Source organism: Lissotriton helveticus, chromosome 6 (assembly GCF_964261635.1).
Source record: "Lissotriton helveticus chromosome 6, aLisHel1.1, whole genome shotgun sequence".
Taxonomy (NCBI): domain Eukaryota; kingdom Metazoa; phylum Chordata; class Amphibia; order Caudata; family Salamandridae; genus Lissotriton; species Lissotriton helveticus.
The window spans coordinates 1200491035-1200511917 of record NC_136067.1 but is presented as its reverse complement, the minus strand read 5'-3'; the positions used below and the strand labels follow the sequence as shown (position 1 = coordinate 1200511917).

Below are 20883 nucleotides of genomic sequence, written 5' to 3'. Positions count from 1 at the left end.
GCCCAGTGGGAGAACAGGGAGTATTCTGCAACCATGCGCAAACCAAGTCCCTGCCCCAAGCCTGATAGGAGAACCAAGAGTACGCCATAAGCATGTGCAAACCAAGTCTCTGCCCCATGCTTCCCAGCATAACCATCCAGACATTGTAACTGGGGAATCAGCAACCCAGAGTATACAGGCTGAAGGATACCGGTACATCCATACAGAAAGAATGTGAGCACTTGGCCACCAACACTCCAAGTTGTTGATGGCCCAACAAGGAGTGGTCGTGACAATCAAGGCAATTCATTACCAACTGTCATACAAGTTCGCCACATGACATGCAACCCCAACATTCCAGCCCCTGTCTTTTTGCGTCATCACTACCACACACGGAGCATCTAACAACCAGAGTGGAGTCCAATACCGTTGTTTTACCTACACACTCTTGAGTACCTGCTCATCCTACCTGCATCCTGATCTGAGTGGCGAGAGCACGCCTTGAACAGGACCCAACTTACCCTGTGGTTGCATGAGCGACTAGGCAATGGTTCCTCAGCGGTCTTGTAGTGGTTCAGACATGGCACACATGCAGTCCCAGCACAGACCATATGCAGTCTCATGGCAACCCAACCAAGGGGTCTTCACAAGCACGACAGATGAACTTGACGTTGCCCCACCGACGGATGCCAGGAGCTTTTGGGGCCTAAGAGCAGAGACTTCAAAAGACTCCAGCACACCAAGAATGTCTTAAAGGAGTCATGCAACACAACCAATCTAAGCTTTACGATGGACTCCAACGCTCCTGACCTACCCTGTTTTTGAACTGTTGACCACAACCAAGAATCATTTGGAGCATCAGCAAAGTGGACCAGCTCCACAAAATTGACAAGGTCCCAGCAGGCTGCAACGAGAAGGTTTTGGACATCCTTGAACCAGTGTTTGTGTCCTGTCTAAGACAGGTTAAAGTATGGATGCGAGCAGAGATGTCCTGTCACAGCCTGCTTCATCAAACTGTTCAAAGGATACTTTGAGGGTAGGAACTAAGAACACTTTCAGGTATAATTGCCCGGTGGAAAATGGACTTGGGCTGGCTATTTCCTTGCAATTCTTGGCGTGACATGCTGTCGGTTTCAACTTTGATTTCCCTTGAACAGAACTTTCCTGATTTTTCTCCTGTGCTTCTTTCGTCTGGTGAAGTTGAGCTGACTAAACCTTTCGGTTGAAGGGTTGACTACTCTGGCTAATGCACACTGTGCTCTAGTCTTTCGTCTCAGTCCAGAAAATCTACAACCGAATTTTGTTTCTTATGATTCCTGAAATTGCATACTGTATTTGCAATATGTGTTCTTTTTTCACTCTCTCTCTACCCTCTGCCAGAGATTTGATTTGAGATGTATTCAGTTTAAAACTGTGATTGAACTGTGATTTACCTGTATACATTTGAATAACCAAGTATTAAATGAATTCTAATGTATTTTCGCATTTGAGCATTTCCATCATTGAAGTTTAGATAAGGATACCTTGATAAGTATTCTAAGTTTGTCTTTCTTTATTGATGATATTATTGACAATGTATGTTTATTGATTATTGCTGTTAGATAGGCATTTCTATATTACAGGTCCTCATGAAGGAGTGTCTTCCATCTCTAATTATCATAGTCCCTATTAGCTCTTACAAAGATCTATCGGAGGACCTCATGAATTGTAAGTGGTCATAGAGTTTCAATGGGCCCAAACTCTGTGTTGTTGAGATTTGGCTATTGATTTTAAGTTCATGGTATGGTGAGTAATCACAGGTTTATGCTCACAATTTTTCACCACTTCCACTGGATCAGTATCTTATTTTAGAGTCATGCGGGCCTATGGCCCACAACCTTACAGTTACCATACAATTTGTGCTATTTCAGTGTAGACTGATAGATTTACCCAGCTCTACTTTTGGGCTTACACCAATATGGCGTTCTTATTGGATAAAATGTTCAGCTTTTTATAAGCTGAAGAATCACATTAGGAGGCGCAAAACCACTCGCAACTTGCTGCATCAATGTCCAAGTTGTTTTTCTGGTGTTTTATCTTACGGCGAGAAAAATTCTCAATAATTTGATGTTTTATTGCAACAACTCTAGTGTAATTGCATTAAATTACTAGAATCTTACATAAAAAGGACACACAAAAGAAACATCTGTTCATGTGTATATGCGAAGACCTAGAATAATGTAGAAAACTACTCGTTTACGTTTCTTTGCTCAGCACTTTTATGATTTTCTTACCTTACCACTTGCATTTCTTTTGTTCCTGTACATTTGGATTGCGATTGATAGGTGAAGCTGTGACTTTTTCATTTGTGTGCAAGTCTTTTTTACAATGACCGGTTCAATTCTTTCTAAAAATAAAAATAATATTTCCTGCCATTTATTGCTAGACCACTCAGCTTGGACCACCTGATATTGTTCACCTTGATTGCTCAGTATTGAATTTCATGGCCAGAGCAGCTGGGTTTTCAAAAAAATCAATAAAGTGTCTGTGCTGTCAATCACCCACTCCCTGTGATAAAACTGCTCATTGCTGGGTCCCAGTTGACCCCAGCAGCCTGCCTTATTGTGTGTGAAGAGAGCTTATGTAAGATCTTTTATAGATGCCTTTTATATGTATTCACAAAGAAAACTGCACACACCCAAATATAGTCAGTAGACATTTACTGCCACATTCTGCTGTAAATCCAGTAGACTAAACTTAAATAATAGAAATGCTGTATAGCTGCTTTTTTACTCTAAGCAGGAGTAGTTTGTTGATCAGATTGTTTCTTTATCCCTTACTTTCAGGCTTCAGTTAGGCAGCTGAAGTAAAACTTGAGTAAGAGATGGAGGATGACAGATTCTCACCCACAGTAGTGTCCTCCTAGGACATTTAAGAATACTCTGTTTCACTATTTAGAGCACAGAGATTCCTTAAAGATTCCATTTTGGTTGCAAGCAAAGATTGCATTTAATACACAAAAAGGTAGACAGGGAAGTGCAACTGCATATAATATCTGATCAGAAATAGACACGCAGCTCCTCCCTCAGATTAGATTTGCCAGTTATTCAGCTCATCTGAAAGTCATTATGGAGTAATAATATATTAATGCCTGTGATTCTGCAGTTTTCTCTTCTAGATTTTCTATGCTTATCTCTTGAAACCACAAGGGCAATATCACTCTAAACATAATAAACCCCTACCTCAGAGACAACTTGGTCTCTTTAAGGGATAAAGCAATAATGCTAGGGAAATTACACTGCCAAAAAGTGGGTGCACTGGCTGATTCAGTTCATCTTGTGGACACTTCGTTGGGGTATCGGCATATTTGGGAAATGGTACTGGAATAGTGATACAGTTTGTAAATGCATTGGAAACTCTTACTTTTTATGCATTGTTTATAAAGCTCTAACTTGGCCCAAGAGCATTAAAGTGCTGTACATGAGCACCAGATGACATTACACAAAGCCACGTTCCTGTTTTTTAAGGCACTGGGAAATTGAGGGGTATATTTACTAAATTCTCTCAAAACACCGCACAGCAGTCTAAACTGTTGCACAGTATTGCATGAGAGGGAGATAAGGAATGAGCCTTATCTACAGAGATATGACACTATCCTGTTCTCTCCCCAGTGCTGGTGCAGAATCATGCTACCAAGCGACACACACATACAACTGCTTGAGTCTAGCACATGATTTGTACTGGAAGGGTATCCTTCAGTACAAAATACTATGATTAGAGTAACTTTAAAACTTTTCCTACTTTGTATATGTGCTCTGCAGTTCAACACACATTCAAAGACAGAAAAGAAGGGAGACATTAACACTTTGGGTGCTCATGACGAGCGCAGCTCGTCATGAGGCACAGTGGTGTCGTGCTCATGACGAGCTTCGTCGCGGGGGAATTAGCCCCGCGGTGCAGGGGTTAAAGTATTTCTCCACAATAGACCCTAGATCAAAAGGGCGTTATTGTTTTATGCAATTCCCTTTCTCTTTCATTTCAGTACTTAGAGTTTGCATCAAAAAACATAGGTGGTTGCATGAGAATGCCCATGTAGCACCCAGCTATGCACTGATTTGCATTTCTTTCAGACGACTTTCCAGCACAAACAGTTTTTGTCCTGGAAAGTAAATTTGAAACTACAATTTTGCATCACTTTTGTGATGCAAACTTGGTGCAAAGTGTTGGTAAATATACTCCTAAGTGAATTACTCAGAATCACAGGATGTGGAGTCGACACTGCGACTTGAACTTGCCTTCCCTGTTCCCGAGCAGGCAGCTCTGGATATTAGCCCACATCTTCTCCCACCTTTGAAAAGGAAGGTCTAAATGAGTGGCTAAAATGTGTCTATTTTATTTTATTGGGTATTGTTCATTAGTGAACAACACTATTTACCCAGCATTTTGTGAATTTGCTCTGTACTTGATGTCCATCTTAAAAATTCTGGCTTTGAGGAAAGATCTAACTACAGGATATCTAAGAGTGAAATAAAATGTGGTCATCTCCGAATTCCACATTGCAGAGTCAGTAGGACTGAAGAGCATGGACAAAGAATGAATAATATTATGTTGATGCTATATGTTATTAAATTTTATTTACAGTTTATGAATAGCATTGGCAGAGCCAAACCTTAGCTTCATAGTGCTCACAAAGCAGTGAATAAGGTATGCATTCAGATAAATGAATACAGAATCATGGCAGTGGGTCAGATGAGAAGACCACTGCAGTGGTAAGAAATTCCAGGAGGTTCGGCCTTATGAATTCATGAATACCACATTAGTTGATATGGTTATAGAAATATAACAACCTTTGTTGTTCACATTTCCCACCAAAAATGATCCATGAAAATTCAGTTGAAATATGTTTTTATTTACTATATAGCAGATTACCTTTTTTTTCCAACCCGAGTCTTTAGACATGAGCCCTTAATGTGGGCCCCTTTAGCTATTTTAATATCAGATCTAGCTAGCTCTAGACAATATTTCAAAAGTTTTTAATTATTGAAGACAACACAACTATGAGTCTTATCCAGTGTTTTATACCACCTCGACTACTTCACCTCAACTACTGCAACATTTTGAATCGCAAGCTCATGTGGAAACTAATCAAACAAGCATTTGTAAAGCAATAGGTCTCGCAAATGTGTAAAGACTATTGGCGTTGTAAATGACAGTGTCTTTTACCCATGTGTTTTGGTGGGTGTGGAGTGGAGTGGATGTATGTGGTATGGAATTATGTGGGTAGGATGAAAACTGTATACAACAGTTGTACAAAGTTCCCCAAGGGGTGGATACACTAAGGAGAGGGGAGGGAAGAGAAGCAACCACTCTCTCGAGGGTAGGTAGCAGTGTGAAACAGGGAATCAAGTAAACCCTTTACGGAATAAGGATGCCTCACACAATTAAAAGGCTGGACAACAATAGCCATCCGTCCAAATAACTGTATTGTGTCATCATTGGCCTCCTGCTCCAACGACAAGCTGGCGGTGCAATGCCTGCCGGGTAGCACGTAGTGCTACTCTTTTGGTGGAGTTCTTTTATTCCTGGCCAATGGGTGCATGTGTGTGAGGGACCTAAGAAGTGCAATTGTGAGCGTGAGTGAGAGTTTAAAATAAGTCAGTAGAGTCCATTAGAACAATTTTAATAGAGTGGCTCACTGCTTAATTAAAATTGGTAAAGGGAGGGGTAGCGAAGCGCAACAGGTAAGGTGATGTGGCCTCGTTCAACCCTCGCCTATGGTGTGGTCGACATGTTTCATGCCTGTTATGGCAATTCTTCAGGACCTATGGTTGCTCATCAATTAATGCGAAGTCTCCCCCTAATTGAAGAAACTTCCATATACAACCTGTGTATCAAGGCAGAAAGTGGTACTGCGGTGGTCCATGCCCTAGAAGTTGGAAAGAAATGGACAAACTCAGTCCTGGATGTAGTTACTCAGGATCTTACATGCAGAAGCGTATTTTCAAAAATCTACTGTGGTTAAACAATATTATGTCCAAACCTGGTGAGGTAAAGAAAAGGAGAGGGGCTGTGTGGGGCGAGGGGGGGGGCAGGGAATTGATGTATCCCGTAGAAAGATTGCTCGGAATAACATGGTTGAGTCTATACCAGTAATTATACTCCAGGCTATGACACCCATTCGTGCTGTTACAGCTTAGTGGTAGTATAAAAGGAACAATTTGAAAGATAGATTCTGAAATTACATAGAGAACAAAGCCACACGTGTGTTCATTATAACTGTAATGGCGAGGTCGCCAAATTGGCAAATGTCGGCGAAGCCTTACCTAAACCCTTTGATGGTCTGACCCCACGTACTGTCCCTGGGAAGGCCTGAGCGGCGGGGAGTCCCCTGGATGGAAGGGTAGAATGTATATATTTGTCGTAATCGTACGTGTGATCACAGACGTGCATCACGCAATGTTGGTAAAAAGGTAATAATACTCTTATTATTATTAGTGGTGGCCTGTCCCGATCATTCGGACGTCCATTACACCCAACCCCTGCACCTTACCTTGATGGCTCTAGGCTGAGGCGGGGCAACACCTACCCATCCCACGGCGGCGGTAAAGCAGGACAGCCGGTAGATCGCTGTGCTTGTCGCGCTGTATAAATGCCGGTAACCGCGAGCGCCGTGGGTGGGCGTGTCCCAAGGGTATGTTGCTTGGAGACGCATGCGAGCGTCGTGTGAACAGGGAGGAGGGACAAGCACACCCGCAATAACTCAAGCTGGCCGAAATTACGCGCCATCTTGGAGTGTGGAATTCCCAATGTGCATAAGACTAGTCGCTATCAGTGTTGGGGGATAGCGACGAGTGCTCAAGTCACAAGTAGTGGGAAAGTCTGGATGGGGGTTTAACCAGAAAAGAAAGGGCCAAGCGGCATTATGCGGGTACAGTTCAAGGATTGAATTTGATTTAGATTTATCTGGCAAGCGCATTCCAGGGGATAAAATCGTTAAGCCCCTGGGCATCAGTTTGAAGGCGGTGCACCCACCGCTGTTCCATTTTGTATAGTGCCTGCTGATTGATGGAGGGATGGCATTCCAGGATAGTCCATTTTACATCAGTGGGCAGGTGGTTTAGCTGTCTACAGTGTTCGTATAATTTAGTATGTGTCTTTTTACAACGGATGTTGCTATAGTGCTCCATGATGCGCAATTTGACAGTGCGCATCGTCATCCCGATGTAAATTAGTTTGCATGGGCATATAAGCATATAAATACATTTAGCACTGTTACAGTTCGTATGCTTATTAAGATGCCAAGTGAAGTCATTAGGGAGTTCCAGGGTTTTGCCCTGGATCGTCTGAGGGCATATCACGCAGGAGCCACATCGATGGTGACCCACGACAGGGGGCAAATCCCAAAGAGTTTTCAGAGGGTGTGTGCTGGACTTCTTAGGACGGGTGTGAATTAGAGTGTCCTTGAGGTTGGCTGTCCTCTTGAAAGCAAACCGGGGCCGAGGTAGATCAAGGCCTGCTGTGTTTAGGATGCCCCAATGTGAGATCACAGCTTTCTTAATGAAAGAGGAGTTTCTTGTATAAGATGTCACGCATGTGATCGAGTCATCCTTCTCCTTGGTGTGGGTTTCCAGAAGTGAGTCTCTGTTATTGTTAAGGGCTCTTTTCAATGAATTCTTTAGGAGTTGTGTGGGGTAACCCCTATCCAAGAGCTTGTGTTGTAGAATACTGGCTTCTTGTTTGTAGTCTGATAGTGAGGTACAGTTCCTGCGGAGTCGTAAGAACTGCCCAAACGGCAGGTTGTCTTTCAGGGATCTGGTATGATGACTCTTGTACAGGAGCAAGCTATTGCGGTCAGTCTCTTTCTTGAAGAGGGTAGTGGTGATTTCTGTGGGGTCCAACCTGATTGTAAGGTCTAAGAAGGGGACCGATTTGTCAGAAATTGTGCCTGTGAACTTCAAAAAGGGATCCTGTAGGTTAATCCATGCACAAAAGGCCTCACAGTTTGCTCGATCACCTTTCCAGAATATTAAAATGTCGTCGATGTAACGACGCCACAAGGTAAGGTGTGTCCGGAACGGGTTCTGTTCGGGTGGGTAGATGTGATTTTTCTCGAACGATGCCATATAGATACAAGCTAGGCTGGGCGCGAAGGTAGAACCCATCGATGTCCCGCTCACTTGATGGTAGAGCTGTGACTCGTACCTGAAAAAGTTCTCTGTAAGAGCTATGTGTGCTAGTTCCATGATGAAGGTGATAGGAGTGGGGGAGGACCATTCTTCCATTCGTAATGTGGCCTCCACTGCTTCCAAGGTGGCTTGTTGGGGGATGTTGGTGAATAGTGCCTCTACATCCAGGGTTAGGAGGAGGTCCACATCCTCCCTACCATCCACTTCATCAATGAGGCGTAAGACATCCCTGGTGTCCTGCAGGTATGAAGGAATTTGCTTCACCACGGGCTGTAGGAAGGCATCACAAAATTGGGATAATGGCTCTAGGAGCGACCCAATCCCGGAGACAATGGGTCTTCCTGGAACCGGGGTGGTTCCCTTGTGAATTTTGTGGAGGGTATAGAAATAAGGCGTGATCGGTTCCGTGATGGTAAGGAAATCCGCCTCTTTCTTAGTAATCCATTCGTTGGTTTCTCCCTCAATTATTAGGCTCATGATGGTCGTGGTTAGTCGTTTGGTAGGATCCTCAGTAAGGGGTCGGTAGTGATTGGTATTAGACAGTTGTCGTCTGCATTCACGGTCATAGTCCTCATAGTCTTGGAGGACCGTAGCTCCCCCCTTGTCTGCCTGTTTTATGACGATAGACTGGTCCTGGCCCAGATTGATGGAGGCTTGTCGTTCTTTAGACGTAAGGTTGTGGAACTGTTTGATTGTTGGTTTATTTTTCAAACTAGTCAGCACCGCGCGTTCAAAAGTCAGGATCTCCGGGGGGACCATCCCATCAGTGGGAGTAAAGGTAGATGGTTTTCTCAATCCGGTATCATCATTGATGGTCTCAGGTGTGTTGTCAAAAAAGGCATGGAGACGTACTTTCCTAAAAAGTTGTTGGATCTCAATCATCTCCTGGAAGCTGTCCGGGGTCGGTGTCGGAACGAATCCGAGGCCCTTCTCCAAAATGCTGATCTCCACAGGAGAGAGTAGTTTCTTTGAGAGGTTGACAATCAGGGTCTTCTCCCTCTGGACGTTATGCTCCTTGTTTCCATCGAGGTTGATGGGGTCGCTTGGTCCTGCCACTGCACTCCTTTCTGCCCTCCTCGCTTTCGCCCTCTTCCTCTGCCCCAGCCTCTGCCTTGAAAAGGTGGCGGATTAGGAGGGTAATATTGTGGGGGGCCTTGTTGGAAGAACGGATATTGCCATGGTGGGGTCATGTGGGAGGGGGGACCCATGAAGGTCAGACCTGGTTGGTAACCCTGTTGCCAGCTGGGGCGTTGTTGGAACCGAGTGTTCCTGCCCGGTTGGCCACCACTGGAGTCACTGCTAGTTGAACCTCGTCTGTTCGTGTTATTATCCGAATTCTCATCCGAGGAATAGCTAGTTTTCTTCCCTTTGAAACCATCCTTGAGGTAAGGGTAAACTTTTTCCTTCTCGAATTTTGTAATGTCTTTCTGGAGTTTGGTTGTTTTTTGATTTAAAAGAAAATCATGGTGATCTGACATTTCCTGGTTTATTTCGGCTAGCTTGGTCGTGAAAGCTGCTTTATTGTTCTTACTGATAGCACTTTTCATAGTAGCTTCTATGGCTGAGATTTTATCCTGTAAGGCATCAGCAAGGCGCTTTGCAGTTTGCGAAATTAGGAAAAGGAGATCTTTGGTGCATTTCCAGGACACCTGGCACCAATCAACTTTGAAGGGTATGTCCTCCAAAAATAGTCTTGGGATGATGTTCACAATTAAGCCTTGTGGAGCTATATTGCTTCTTAGATATTCAGTCATCATCCTGCCATGTAGAGTGATTCTGATGAGTTCTTTTTTCATTATTGTTAGGGTAGACCAATCGTCATTAGACGTGCCAGAAGTGGGGGCAGTCAAATCGGTAAGCAAAGGTGGAGCAGCTCTTAATGCTTCAGCTATAGCATCTTCATCAAAACTGAGCCCAGGTACGTCTTCCATGTTGTAAAGGAAGAGGGCACGGGTATTAGGAATGTGCTTGCCAGAGAAACGCGGGCTTTGTTTCTGAGGTGGTCAGAATCAAGGGTTTGGAGTGGGCCAGTTAGTGAAAAGATTTTCCACTATTGGTAACCTGTAAGTCCCGTGGGCGGAAACCACGTATAAAATAGTAAACAAAAAGAGGGACAATGAAGGACGATATTTACCGGGGTCCAATGTACGTGTCCAGTAAGCAGTATACAACAGTTGTACAAAGTTCCCCAAGGGGTGGATACACTAAGGAGAGGGGAGGGAAGAGAAGCAGCCACTCTCTCGAGGGTAGGTAGCAGTGTGAAACAGGGAATCAAGTAAACCCTTTACGGAATAAGGATGCCTCACACAATTAAAAGGCTGGACAACAATAGCCATCCGTCCAAATAACTGTATTGTGTTATCATTGGCCTCCTGCTCCAACGACAAGCTGGCGGTGCAATGCCTGCCGGGTAGCACGTAGTGCTACTCTTTTGGTGGAGTTCTTTTATTCCTGGCCAATGGGTGCATGTGTGTGAGGTACCTAAGAAGTGCAATTGTGAGCGTGAGTGAGAGTTTAAAATAAGTCAGTAGAGTCCATTAGAACAATTTTAATAGAATGGCTCACTGCTTAATTAAAATTGGTAAAGGGAGGGGTAGCGAAGCGCAACAGGTAAGGTGATGTGGCCTCGTTCAACCCTCGCCTATGGTGTGGTCGACATGTTTCATGCCAGTTATGGCAATTCTTCAGGACCTATGGTTGCTCATCAATTAATGCGAAGTCTCCCCCTAATTGAAGAAACTTCCATATACAACCTGTGTATCAAGGCAGAAAGTGGTACTGCGGTGGTCCATGCCCTAGAAGTTGGAAAGAAATGGACAAACTCAGTCCTGGATGTAGTTACTCAGGATCTTACATGCAGAAGCGTATTTTCAAAAATCTACTGTGGTTAAACAATATTATGTCCAATCCTGGTGAGGTAAAGAAAAGGAGAGGGGCTGTGTGGGGCGAGGGGGGGGCAGGGAATTGATGTATCCCGTAGAAAGATTGCTAGGAATAACATGGTTGAGTCTATACCAGTAATTATACTCCAGGCTATGACACCCATTCGTGCTGTTACAGCTTAGTGGTAGTATAAAAGGAACAATTTGAAAGATAGATTCTGAAATTACATAGAGAACAAAGCCACACGTGTGTTCATTATAACTGTAATGGCGAGGTCGCCAAATTGGCAAATGTCGGCGAAGCCTTACCTAAACCCTTTGATGGTCGGACCCCACGTACTGTCCCTGGGAAGGCCTGAGCGGCGGGGAGTCCCCTGGATGGAAGGGTAGAATGTATATATTTGTCGTAATCGTACGTGTGATCACAGACGTGGATCACGCAATGTTGGTAAAAAGGTAATAATACTCTTATTATTATTAGTGGTGGCCTGTCCCGATCATTCGGACGTCCATTACACCCAACCCCTGCACCTTACCTTGATGGCTCTAGGCTGAGGCGGGGCAACACCTACCCATCCCACGGCGGCGGTAAAGCAGGACAGCCGGTAGATCGCTGTGCTTGTCGCGCTGTATAAATGCCGGTAACCGCGAGCGCCGTGGGTGGGCGTGTCCCAAAGGTATGTTGCTTGGAGACGCATGCGAGCGTCGTGTGAACAGGGAGGAGGGACAAGCACACCCGCAATAACTCAAGCTGGCCGAAATTACGCGCCATCTTGGAGTGTGGATGAAAACTGTCAAAAATAAACATGGTAATGGGATCTAACAAACAAAAATGAAACCAACATTAAGAACGGACAGAAAGCAACACAACCCAAACCTAACATTTTCAGAAAGAACAGCACACGGGCTGAATCACAAAGCTATTTGCGCTATTCAATTTAAAATCCAAATGGCAGGGCATACTACTGTTAGGCGTTAAGAAAGATGTGAGTTAGCAATTATGAATCCATTTCCTTCTACATAATATTACCCCATGACAAAGTAATAGTACATGGGGAGTAAATCACATGCAAGGGTTGGGGAGTGGGCTGTTCAAAGCATGTTCTGCCTTGACAGTTTGTGAACTTTTACCATCTTGCCCGTGCCTTTCATCCCCTAGGAAGGAGTTGTGTGGCTCCCAGATCATTCCCTTGTGGCCTTCTCTCGTTCACGTTTTATTGTGGTTTGTGCCTTCCCAAATCTTTCATTAACAACATTCCCTGAGAGAGGAAATCGAGAGGTCTCTGTGTCACGGGTAATCCGTCATTGAGTGAAAATAGGACTGGCAGACAAATCAATGTTTACTCTTGTTAACTACAGCATGCTATTTAAAGACTGGCTAGAACATATGTGTTTGTTAATGAAATATTATAACAATAGGTTGCCTTTTTATTTATTTACAAAATCCCTCGAACTACAGAGTTTGGAAGAACAGAAATGTGTAAGATGCTGTCATCACCTTACCCTGTCTTTGTCCCTTCCCCGATTCCGTCCTACCTTCTGTGCCTGTGCGTGTGACTCCTGGCACGCAGGTCGAACATTGAGGTGGAGCGAGCAGGAGCCGTTAGTTAACGGTATTCTGATACTTAGAACGAATAAAGAAGGTCACCTCTTTACCTCCACCTGTCGCCTCATCATTACATACTTATTTTTTGGCAACGATTACAGGATCTGAACCCAGACACTTCAGTGCGGCAGATCGCCAGAGGCTCCGGGCCATTCACAAACTCTCCGACAGAGTACAAAGTGAGGCGGACTTTCCTTTTCTTCGTACCGCCTCCGCGCCACACCTACTCGTCATCCAGGTTCACACCATTCGTCTTCCCTGACTCCTGCCAGCCCCTGGGAGGAGCTGCGACTAAACGTGAGTGGAACATCATACTTGTCTACCGACTAGGTATTACCGTAAACTGCCACCAGAGGGAGCCAAACGACTTCCTAACCTTCGCCTTGTTAAGACATTTTCCAAACAAAACACTGGTACAGTGTCAACATGACTGGAAAAATTAATGCAGTGGCCATGCTCAGCACCTTCCTAGAAGTCCCTGGGCGACCTGTGGAAAATTGGACACAGTGGGTTAAATGTTTTGAGAAACATTTGGAGGCAATTGATGGAATTGCATACAATCCCACAAGAAAACAAGCCATGATGTACAACTGTTTAGGGGCAGAAGGAAGGACGTTATTTGACCACATAACTCCCATTGAAAAGGAAGAGGGGGATGAAGAATGGGATGTGTTTAAGGAAGCAAAATTGAGGATGAAGTACTATTTTGATACCACCATGAGTGTGATAATGGAGAGATATAACTTTTACTACAGATATCAAGCACCAGGCGAGGCGATCGAGTTTTACGTCGCAACGTTAAGGATGTTGGCTACAATGTGTGCATTCAAAGATGCAGATGAGGCGATAAGGGATCAGGTGAGAGATCCGTACCACTTGCGTGAAGGCGCAAGAAAAAACTATTATGCCATAGAGACCCAAACTTCGAAAAAGTAGTTTCTACAATCAAAAAGAATGCTGCATTAACATGCAAGCAGGTACTTGCGAGAAATCATTTAATGTAAATCCAATAAAACAGATTAAAAACCTTCAGTCCAACATTAAAAATATATATTTCAGGAAGGCTACCTCAAACAAAAGAACACAACTTCAACAAGCCCAATCCCCATTAAAAGAAAGGCCAAACCCAAAATAATATCCTACCAAAAAAAGCCCAACTGACTGTCGACATCAAAAACTGCAAAAAAAGAATAAAAATATACTAATGGAGGGGATGCAATACTAACACAACTGTGACATTAAAATGAGGTGGGAGGGATGCTATATTTAAAAGTAAGCAGCAATGATGCCAAAGTTGAGCACAGAGAAACAGTAACAGAGCAGGAAACCAAGACAAAAATGGTCCCCCAAAGTACAGTTAAAGAACCATTGCGTAATGAGACAGTAATTGGTCTCTGCTCCGTCAAAGGAACGGAAGAGAAAAATGAGGGCCAAAGAAGAAGGACTGACCACTAGTAAGCAAGGATTTTTAAAGGACCCTGACATAAACAAATGAAATGCAAAGTGAAGCAGATGGTTGAGTTGGAACTCCAAAAAGCATATAAAACAGGTAGCCGAGCGACAGCAAAAGTGCTGTCTAGGCCCGACCTAAAAATTACACTGAATACAAAATTGTGGTGGAATTATGATCTGTAGTTTCCATCTCTTTCGCCCTCATAACCTGGCAGAGTTCCCTGTCAAACAAGACAGTGAGCCTCAGAGCATAGACAAAAATACATACTATGCATGTCAGACCTCTATTATCTAAATGTCTTACAGTCCATCTACTGCTAAGTACTCACATCTGATGTAAGTTTTTTGCTGTGGTTCAACCTTTCAGAAATGTCTTTTCTAGTGGCCAACCAAGCAGCAGAGGGTACTCTGTTGGCAAACACACTGAAAATTGATACAGCAAACACCCACACCTCCTTCTGTTATGGAAATGATTGACAGACATTTATTACAACAATTCAGTCATCCAGAAAAATGGATGCAACCCCATTCAACTCTCTATAATGGTCTTTTATTCCACTACAAATCAAATATTCATAGATCACCTGAATATTAACCACACTTCGCAGTCATTTTCACACCCTTTGCATGATGCATGCACTGTGGTTTCCTCTCCTCCGCATGGAGGGATAGGAAAACTGTGTAGGAAATGTTTCCACCCACCAAAGATGAAATTATCTGTAATCCTAATTGTAGGACCATGGGTGAAAAGGGAGATTTACACAAAGATGGCCGTGCAAAACCAAGTAAGCGGCACCGACAAGCAAGCATGGTCGAATTTACAAGCATTTTAAAGAGCCTTTTGTGCCTTGAGCAAAAACTAAAACTACTGCAAAAGCCCAAAAAACGTGCATATGAACATTTCTGACAGGCATTACCCAGTGGATTAATTGAGAGCCTTGCAGGCCGTTTGAAGCAGCAGGTATGGATAACTGAGTATTGCACGGAAATCTATGATTTGTGTAGGTATCCTTGTGAATTTCAGGATATTTTTATGAATCACCAAAAATGTGAAATCCATACAAACTATAGCCATAAATCTATGATGCTGAGATTATCTTTTGTCTATCCGCTCTTTTGTAGCTAAAGTTCAGGTTCATGTTGCCCATCAACATTTTTATGGAACAGCATGTGCTCTGAAGACAACTTAATACAGCCTTTCATTTTAACAATGTACATTGTGTTCTCTTTGTTAAATTGCACTGTTACAAAATACTAGCCTGCATACTCTAATTCATGATGTGCAAGACTCTTTCCTAAAATGAATGTAGTGTGGATTATGAACAGTTTCCACAAATGTAGGGTGCTCTTTCATCACAAATACTGTCTCTTAGAAGAACAATTGATATTTCTCAAATGTATAGGTGTATTTTTCCTGAAAAAAATGTATGCTGTTTCATGCAAATATTTTTCATGCACAGTCATAGGTCAATTTTTCATAAATGAATAAAACCTGGGTAGTGTTGAAGTACATATACCTTGTTTCTGAATTCTGGACAGGGTGAATGCTTTCCACTTGCCATCATTGTGATTTTTGCTGCTAACACTGTAAGCTGTGCCGGAACCCAAATCGTAGCTCACTTTTATTCGTCCATCGCTGAGCTCCACACTCATGAAGTCTTTCTGTTAAAGGAATTAAAAAGAAGGCTCTAGATTGCGCATATAACATACTTTGCTATATGAGTTAGAAACAAAAGATACATAGAAAGTACCAGTGAAAATGTGCATTCCATACAGGAACTCTAGGTTTATGGACAAAGAAATAGATGCAAATTCAACTTTGTATTTACCACAGGCCAGTTTATGGAGCCTCACTCATTCAGTGGTTAGCTGGGACCTCCTGTATTCTAGGTTTCATTCAACTATGATGACATCCTGCTGGACGTAGGCAGTTCAAAGTGTGATGTAATACGGGATAGAGTGGCCAGCAGAACAGCAAAGCATTTTTAAATTGGAACTCATGATCTTCAGCTGTAATATTTGGTATTTTCGGCTCACCAGTCAGAAACTATTTTAACATTATTTCTGTTAGTCATAAAATGACACTACATCCGTTTTCTCCTATAATTTATGGAGATGTCTATCTTTCAAGGGATATAATGGAAACAATGGTTCACCTGGAATTCATATAAGTGAATGTAAAAGTTGGCCAAAACAGATTCTGGCAATCAATGAATGCAGGAAAAAAACACATTATGACCCCAATGGTCAGTTAATATGGATGAGGAATAAGCTCTAATGTAAATGTTTACAAAGCATGGAAAACATATATACATATACAAGTACACGTACGACAACAGCTGTGCAAAGGGTCCCAATAGGAAGAAACACAAAGAAGTGACTATATAGTGGTTACATACAAAAATGCATTTTCAGATATGTGTTCCGGAGCACACTTATGATTGAGCTACATAAAAGTATATTGTTCAGGCCAACATCAGTAGGTGTGCTAGGGAGTTGACGACATTTCAAACCTGTTTGAAATACTGGGGCTTCTTCAGGACTATCAAAAGAAGGGGGCCCCTGAGAACGGAGAGCCACTGGACCAAAGAGGCCTCAGGTTACCTAAGGTGCAAGTAACCAATAGCACCACATGGTGATAAATTTTAAATGACTGTACTTAGCTCGGATGGTTTGAATGCCACCCAATTAGTCCTTAAAAGATGAGAGGGGAGCTCAATATGTGCAGAGAGTTCCCAGACATAGATGCTTATTCAAAAATGTATCTTAGTTTCAGAGCCGGTCTAATTCCGTGCTCTTTCCGGCTAGCACGGTCCAGAAAACTGTACGCGGGAAGCAGCACACTGTTACTGTCAGCCTGTCTGATCACCCTAGAGAGGCTAGATTGTCCTGAAGAGAACCCAGTATTTCAAAGTGGCCTGAAATGCCATCAACACAAGTGATGGCTGGTACGTAGTAGGGGAGGCGGTGTAAATAAATTATAAAACGTACCGCTGAACGTCTGCCATCTCTCCTCCGTCATCTCTCCTAGGCTTTCCTTCCTGACTCCCGGAAGAAGGAAGCACACAGGCTCCCCTAAGCCAATCACGACGCTGCGGTCACCAGCACAGCAGCAGAATCGAGATTGGTCAGAGCGGCCTAAGTCCATGCTAAAACAGGATGTGGTAGCCTGAGTATGTTCTCCACCCAGGATGTGCAATATAGCCAAGTGGAGAACATGCTAAGTGCGCATAACAGTTCTGCAGACCCAAGACGACTGGCCAAATCATCATGCGCACTAAAGAGCATATATTTCCTCCTTCCCCTGCTCTGACAGCCCAACCCCATCCCGCCCTAACCTGGCTCATACTGAAAAATACGATATTAATAACATTGTGGTATTACCATTTTATTTTTCCTTTTTTGCAAAGCTGCAAATCAGTGGGGCAGCGCTCCTCTGCCTTAGCGCAGAAGCTGCCGCTGAACAACTCCCTAGCACATGAACTGAAATTGGCGAACAATTTAGTTTTATGTAGCCCAACCATGTGTGTGCTCTAGAGCACATCTTAAAGAGCTCTGCTTCTCAAGGATGTTCAATATATAAAGGATGCTCTAGCCACCAAGGTGAAGTAAGTGATGATAATACGTGGAAATGCTTTTTTGCTAGAAATAATCCAGAATTATTGGAGATCTAGCTATTGTGAACACTGACCTAATGTGCTCTTGAAGGCAACGCTTGAACCAGCATTGGCTTCCAATGATGGAAATGCAGTGTCATGTATAACTATAATAAAAAAATTACCTTGAATTTGATTAAAGATCCATGTTTTACTTCATGCTCTTCATACAGATCACATATCCTACATTTCAAAAGAATAGTAAAGTTTCCAAAATGCTTTGCATTCTCACCTAAAAACATAGAAAAACTCCACCACAACTCTTGCTTTTGTGGTGCTCAATGCATGACTTTGACACGTAATACTTTCATGACCTTGATAAACACCTCTGTAGAAATGATCAATGTAGACCATTACGGCAAACAAGAACCCTGACGTAAAAGGTTATTTTAGGGTCATGGTGTGCTGTCTGCTCACCATGTATTTTAGTGGTGCCATCTTACTTGTGCTGTATCATTGATCACTGTTGTTTAATAAGACGCCAATCAAATGTAGGCAATTTTATCCATTCTACAGATGCTTATTTTTTTGTATTTCATTGAAGGCTTTTCAGGTTTTCATGAACTGATTGTGAGCCATTACCCAGTTTGGAAAGATTTACCTAATCAAAATGTAAATATATTTAATTTTGTGTCTTTTTTTTTTTTAGATAGACATAACTTTGGAACTAGAAATGACTTACACAAGGAGATAATTGACAGAGCGCTGAAACTTTTCAGACACTCGCCCCCAGTCACAGGTCTGGGTTGAATCCATCACCATTCTTTAGCTCTCTTCGCCACCTCAGTTCAGACCCAGCTATATGCAAATCGTTCTTGACCCTGTGCCTCATGGGAACAGTCCAGCCGGAACTGCCAAGCCAGGTCTTCCCTGAACCGGAAACAAGCATCCTGTGACCGGTTTCTGGGTAACACCCTTCATCAGCCAGGCTAGCTTGAATCCAGTGATAAGTGAGCAAGGGACCCACGCCTGGGCATACCCTGCCAACTTAGGGCGAACAAAGCAAACACAAGGAGATTAAACTTTTCTGACACTCACCCCCAGTCACAGATCTGGGTTGAATCCATCATTGTTCTTTAGCTCACCTCGCCACCCCAGTTCAGACACAAAGGTTTGTCAATACCTTGCGAACAGGCACAACTTTTTCAGGAACACGTTGCTTCACTATGAAGGAAGCAATGCATACAATTTTCAGATCAAATCATAGGCAGTGTAGAATTTGCACCCTTGCCAATAAGGCTATTTATGAATGGCTTGGTTCATAAATATCTGAAAGACACTTTCCTTCCTCATGTTATGTGCAAAAGTCAACTGCACTGCCTTCTAGGGACTTTCCTGATCAACGTTAAGGGTGGGTGTTTAGGGTGTAAGGCAGTGATATTTTCCATTTGATTGTGACTAAAACCAATGAGCATCTATCGCTTGGCTTCTAAAATATTTCATTTTTCACAATATGACCCAGTCTGTGGGAATGTGCAATTTTTCTTTAAGTCATCCTGGTCGTAGGCTACCAAGTGTATCATGAGAGGAAGGGCATTGGTTAGGTTGTAGCGAGATGAGAGCCATGTGAGGCTCCTCCGTTATTGTAGAGGAGTGTCGCGCCACTAGGTGGTAGCAGAGGTAAACACTTGAAAAATAAAATGATACTTAACTAATGTTATTATCATTTTATTTTTCTTCTTACCTGCGGCTGCTAGCGGCATGTCATAGGGTAGGGCCATGCATTACACCACAGCAGTGGGCAGGCCAGGTGATGGGCACTACTAAGTGCGCATGACTGTTTGGCCGGCTGTGTTCGGCTGGCCAAACTGTAATGCACTGTTAGCATTTCTCCACTGGGCTGTATTTTACAGCATGGTAGAGAAAAGCCACAGACTCTCAGGCACAGTCTGAGTGCCAAACCAAGACGCTGAGACCAATCCCTGCGCTGCTCTCATTAGCATGAGAGAAGTGTCAAGAATTGCCATATGGGAGCCTGCGCAGTGTTCAGGTCGGGACCGGATCGGCGAGAGGAGCAATGTGGAAGGTAAGTTCTCTATTTTATTTTTTATCTTGTCTGTACCCAAACCCCCCCCCCTCACCCACCCCCCCTGGCCCCACTGCTTTGGATCCTGTGCAGCCGCCACTGATGAGAGCTCTTCTACCTGCCCCTCTGTGTGAGGAGAGTGTCAGTAACTGAACAGCTGGACATAAGCCATCTGGGTCCACATCAAAGGCAGGAAGGCCATCATTCTCCTCTTAGAGCAGCTCACTACTCTGCGAAAACTTGGCTATAAACTTCTTTTGTGTAACACAACATACTATCACGATCCTGGAGTTCCCCTGTGGCCTGCATATAATATCATACTCTTTATGGTATTTGTTGTAACTTCCCTGCACACCCCCAGAGGGGAAACATCCTTTACAACGCAACCGCTACAACGCGGTTGCGTTACAACGCAGCTTTAACATCGAAAGTCGTTACAACGACTTTCGCTGGAGGGCGCTCTAGGATAGGGGATAGTTTAATTTACTATCCAACACCTTCCCCACTATCCACGGGGACTGGTGTTGGAATAGTAAATTAAACTATTCACTATCAGTGCCCCCCAACGCAAGTCGTTGTAACGATTTGCGTTGTTAAACTGCGTGGTAAAGGGACACGTTGTAACGGTACGCGTCGTACCATCATACATCCCCCCCAGAGTGGTCCTGGACACCCCCAGAGTGGTGCTGGCCATTTCCAGAATTGTGAGACTCAAGCTGATCCCCCTGGGCGCCCTGTTAGACTCAGAAGGTCACCTCCTCGCCTCCAGGATTAGGTCCTTAAGTAGAATTCTTACCTATGCCTTAATTATTTTTCGAGTGTTTGTCTCATTCTTCAGCGCTCTGTTTGTCTTTTCAATTTGCATTTATGCTTTTCCTCTTCCTTATTTCTTCCTCTTTTCCTTTGGTCTATAAAGGGAAGATGTGTTGTAACTTCCCCTTTTAATTAGTTGTTTCTTTTTAAGAATGTTAACTATGTCAGCATCGGAACGCATTGACCTCAGTAGGAGGTTTGAGCAGTAGGGACTGGCTGCTGACATGGGCTGTCTGGTGGGTGTTTAATAAAACCTGTGAGAAATTACAGAACATTCCTCGTTTTATTAGTATTGTGCTAATTT

General features: G+C 43.4%; 1 protein-coding gene across 7 annotated transcripts in view; it reads right to left on the bottom strand.

The window, feature by feature from the left end:
• LAMA2 (laminin subunit alpha 2) overlaps positions 1 to 20883 on the bottom strand; it is a 3430794-nt gene that overhangs the window by 266315 nt on the left and 3143596 nt on the right. For all 7 annotated transcript variants that reach the window (XM_078648920.1, XM_078648921.1, XM_078648915.1 and 4 more), the window contains one exon: positions 15602 to 15746. In XM_078648920.1, the coding sequence (XP_078505046.1) occupies positions 15602 to 15746 (145 nt within the window). The remainder of the gene's footprint in view (positions 1 to 15601; positions 15747 to 20883) is intronic.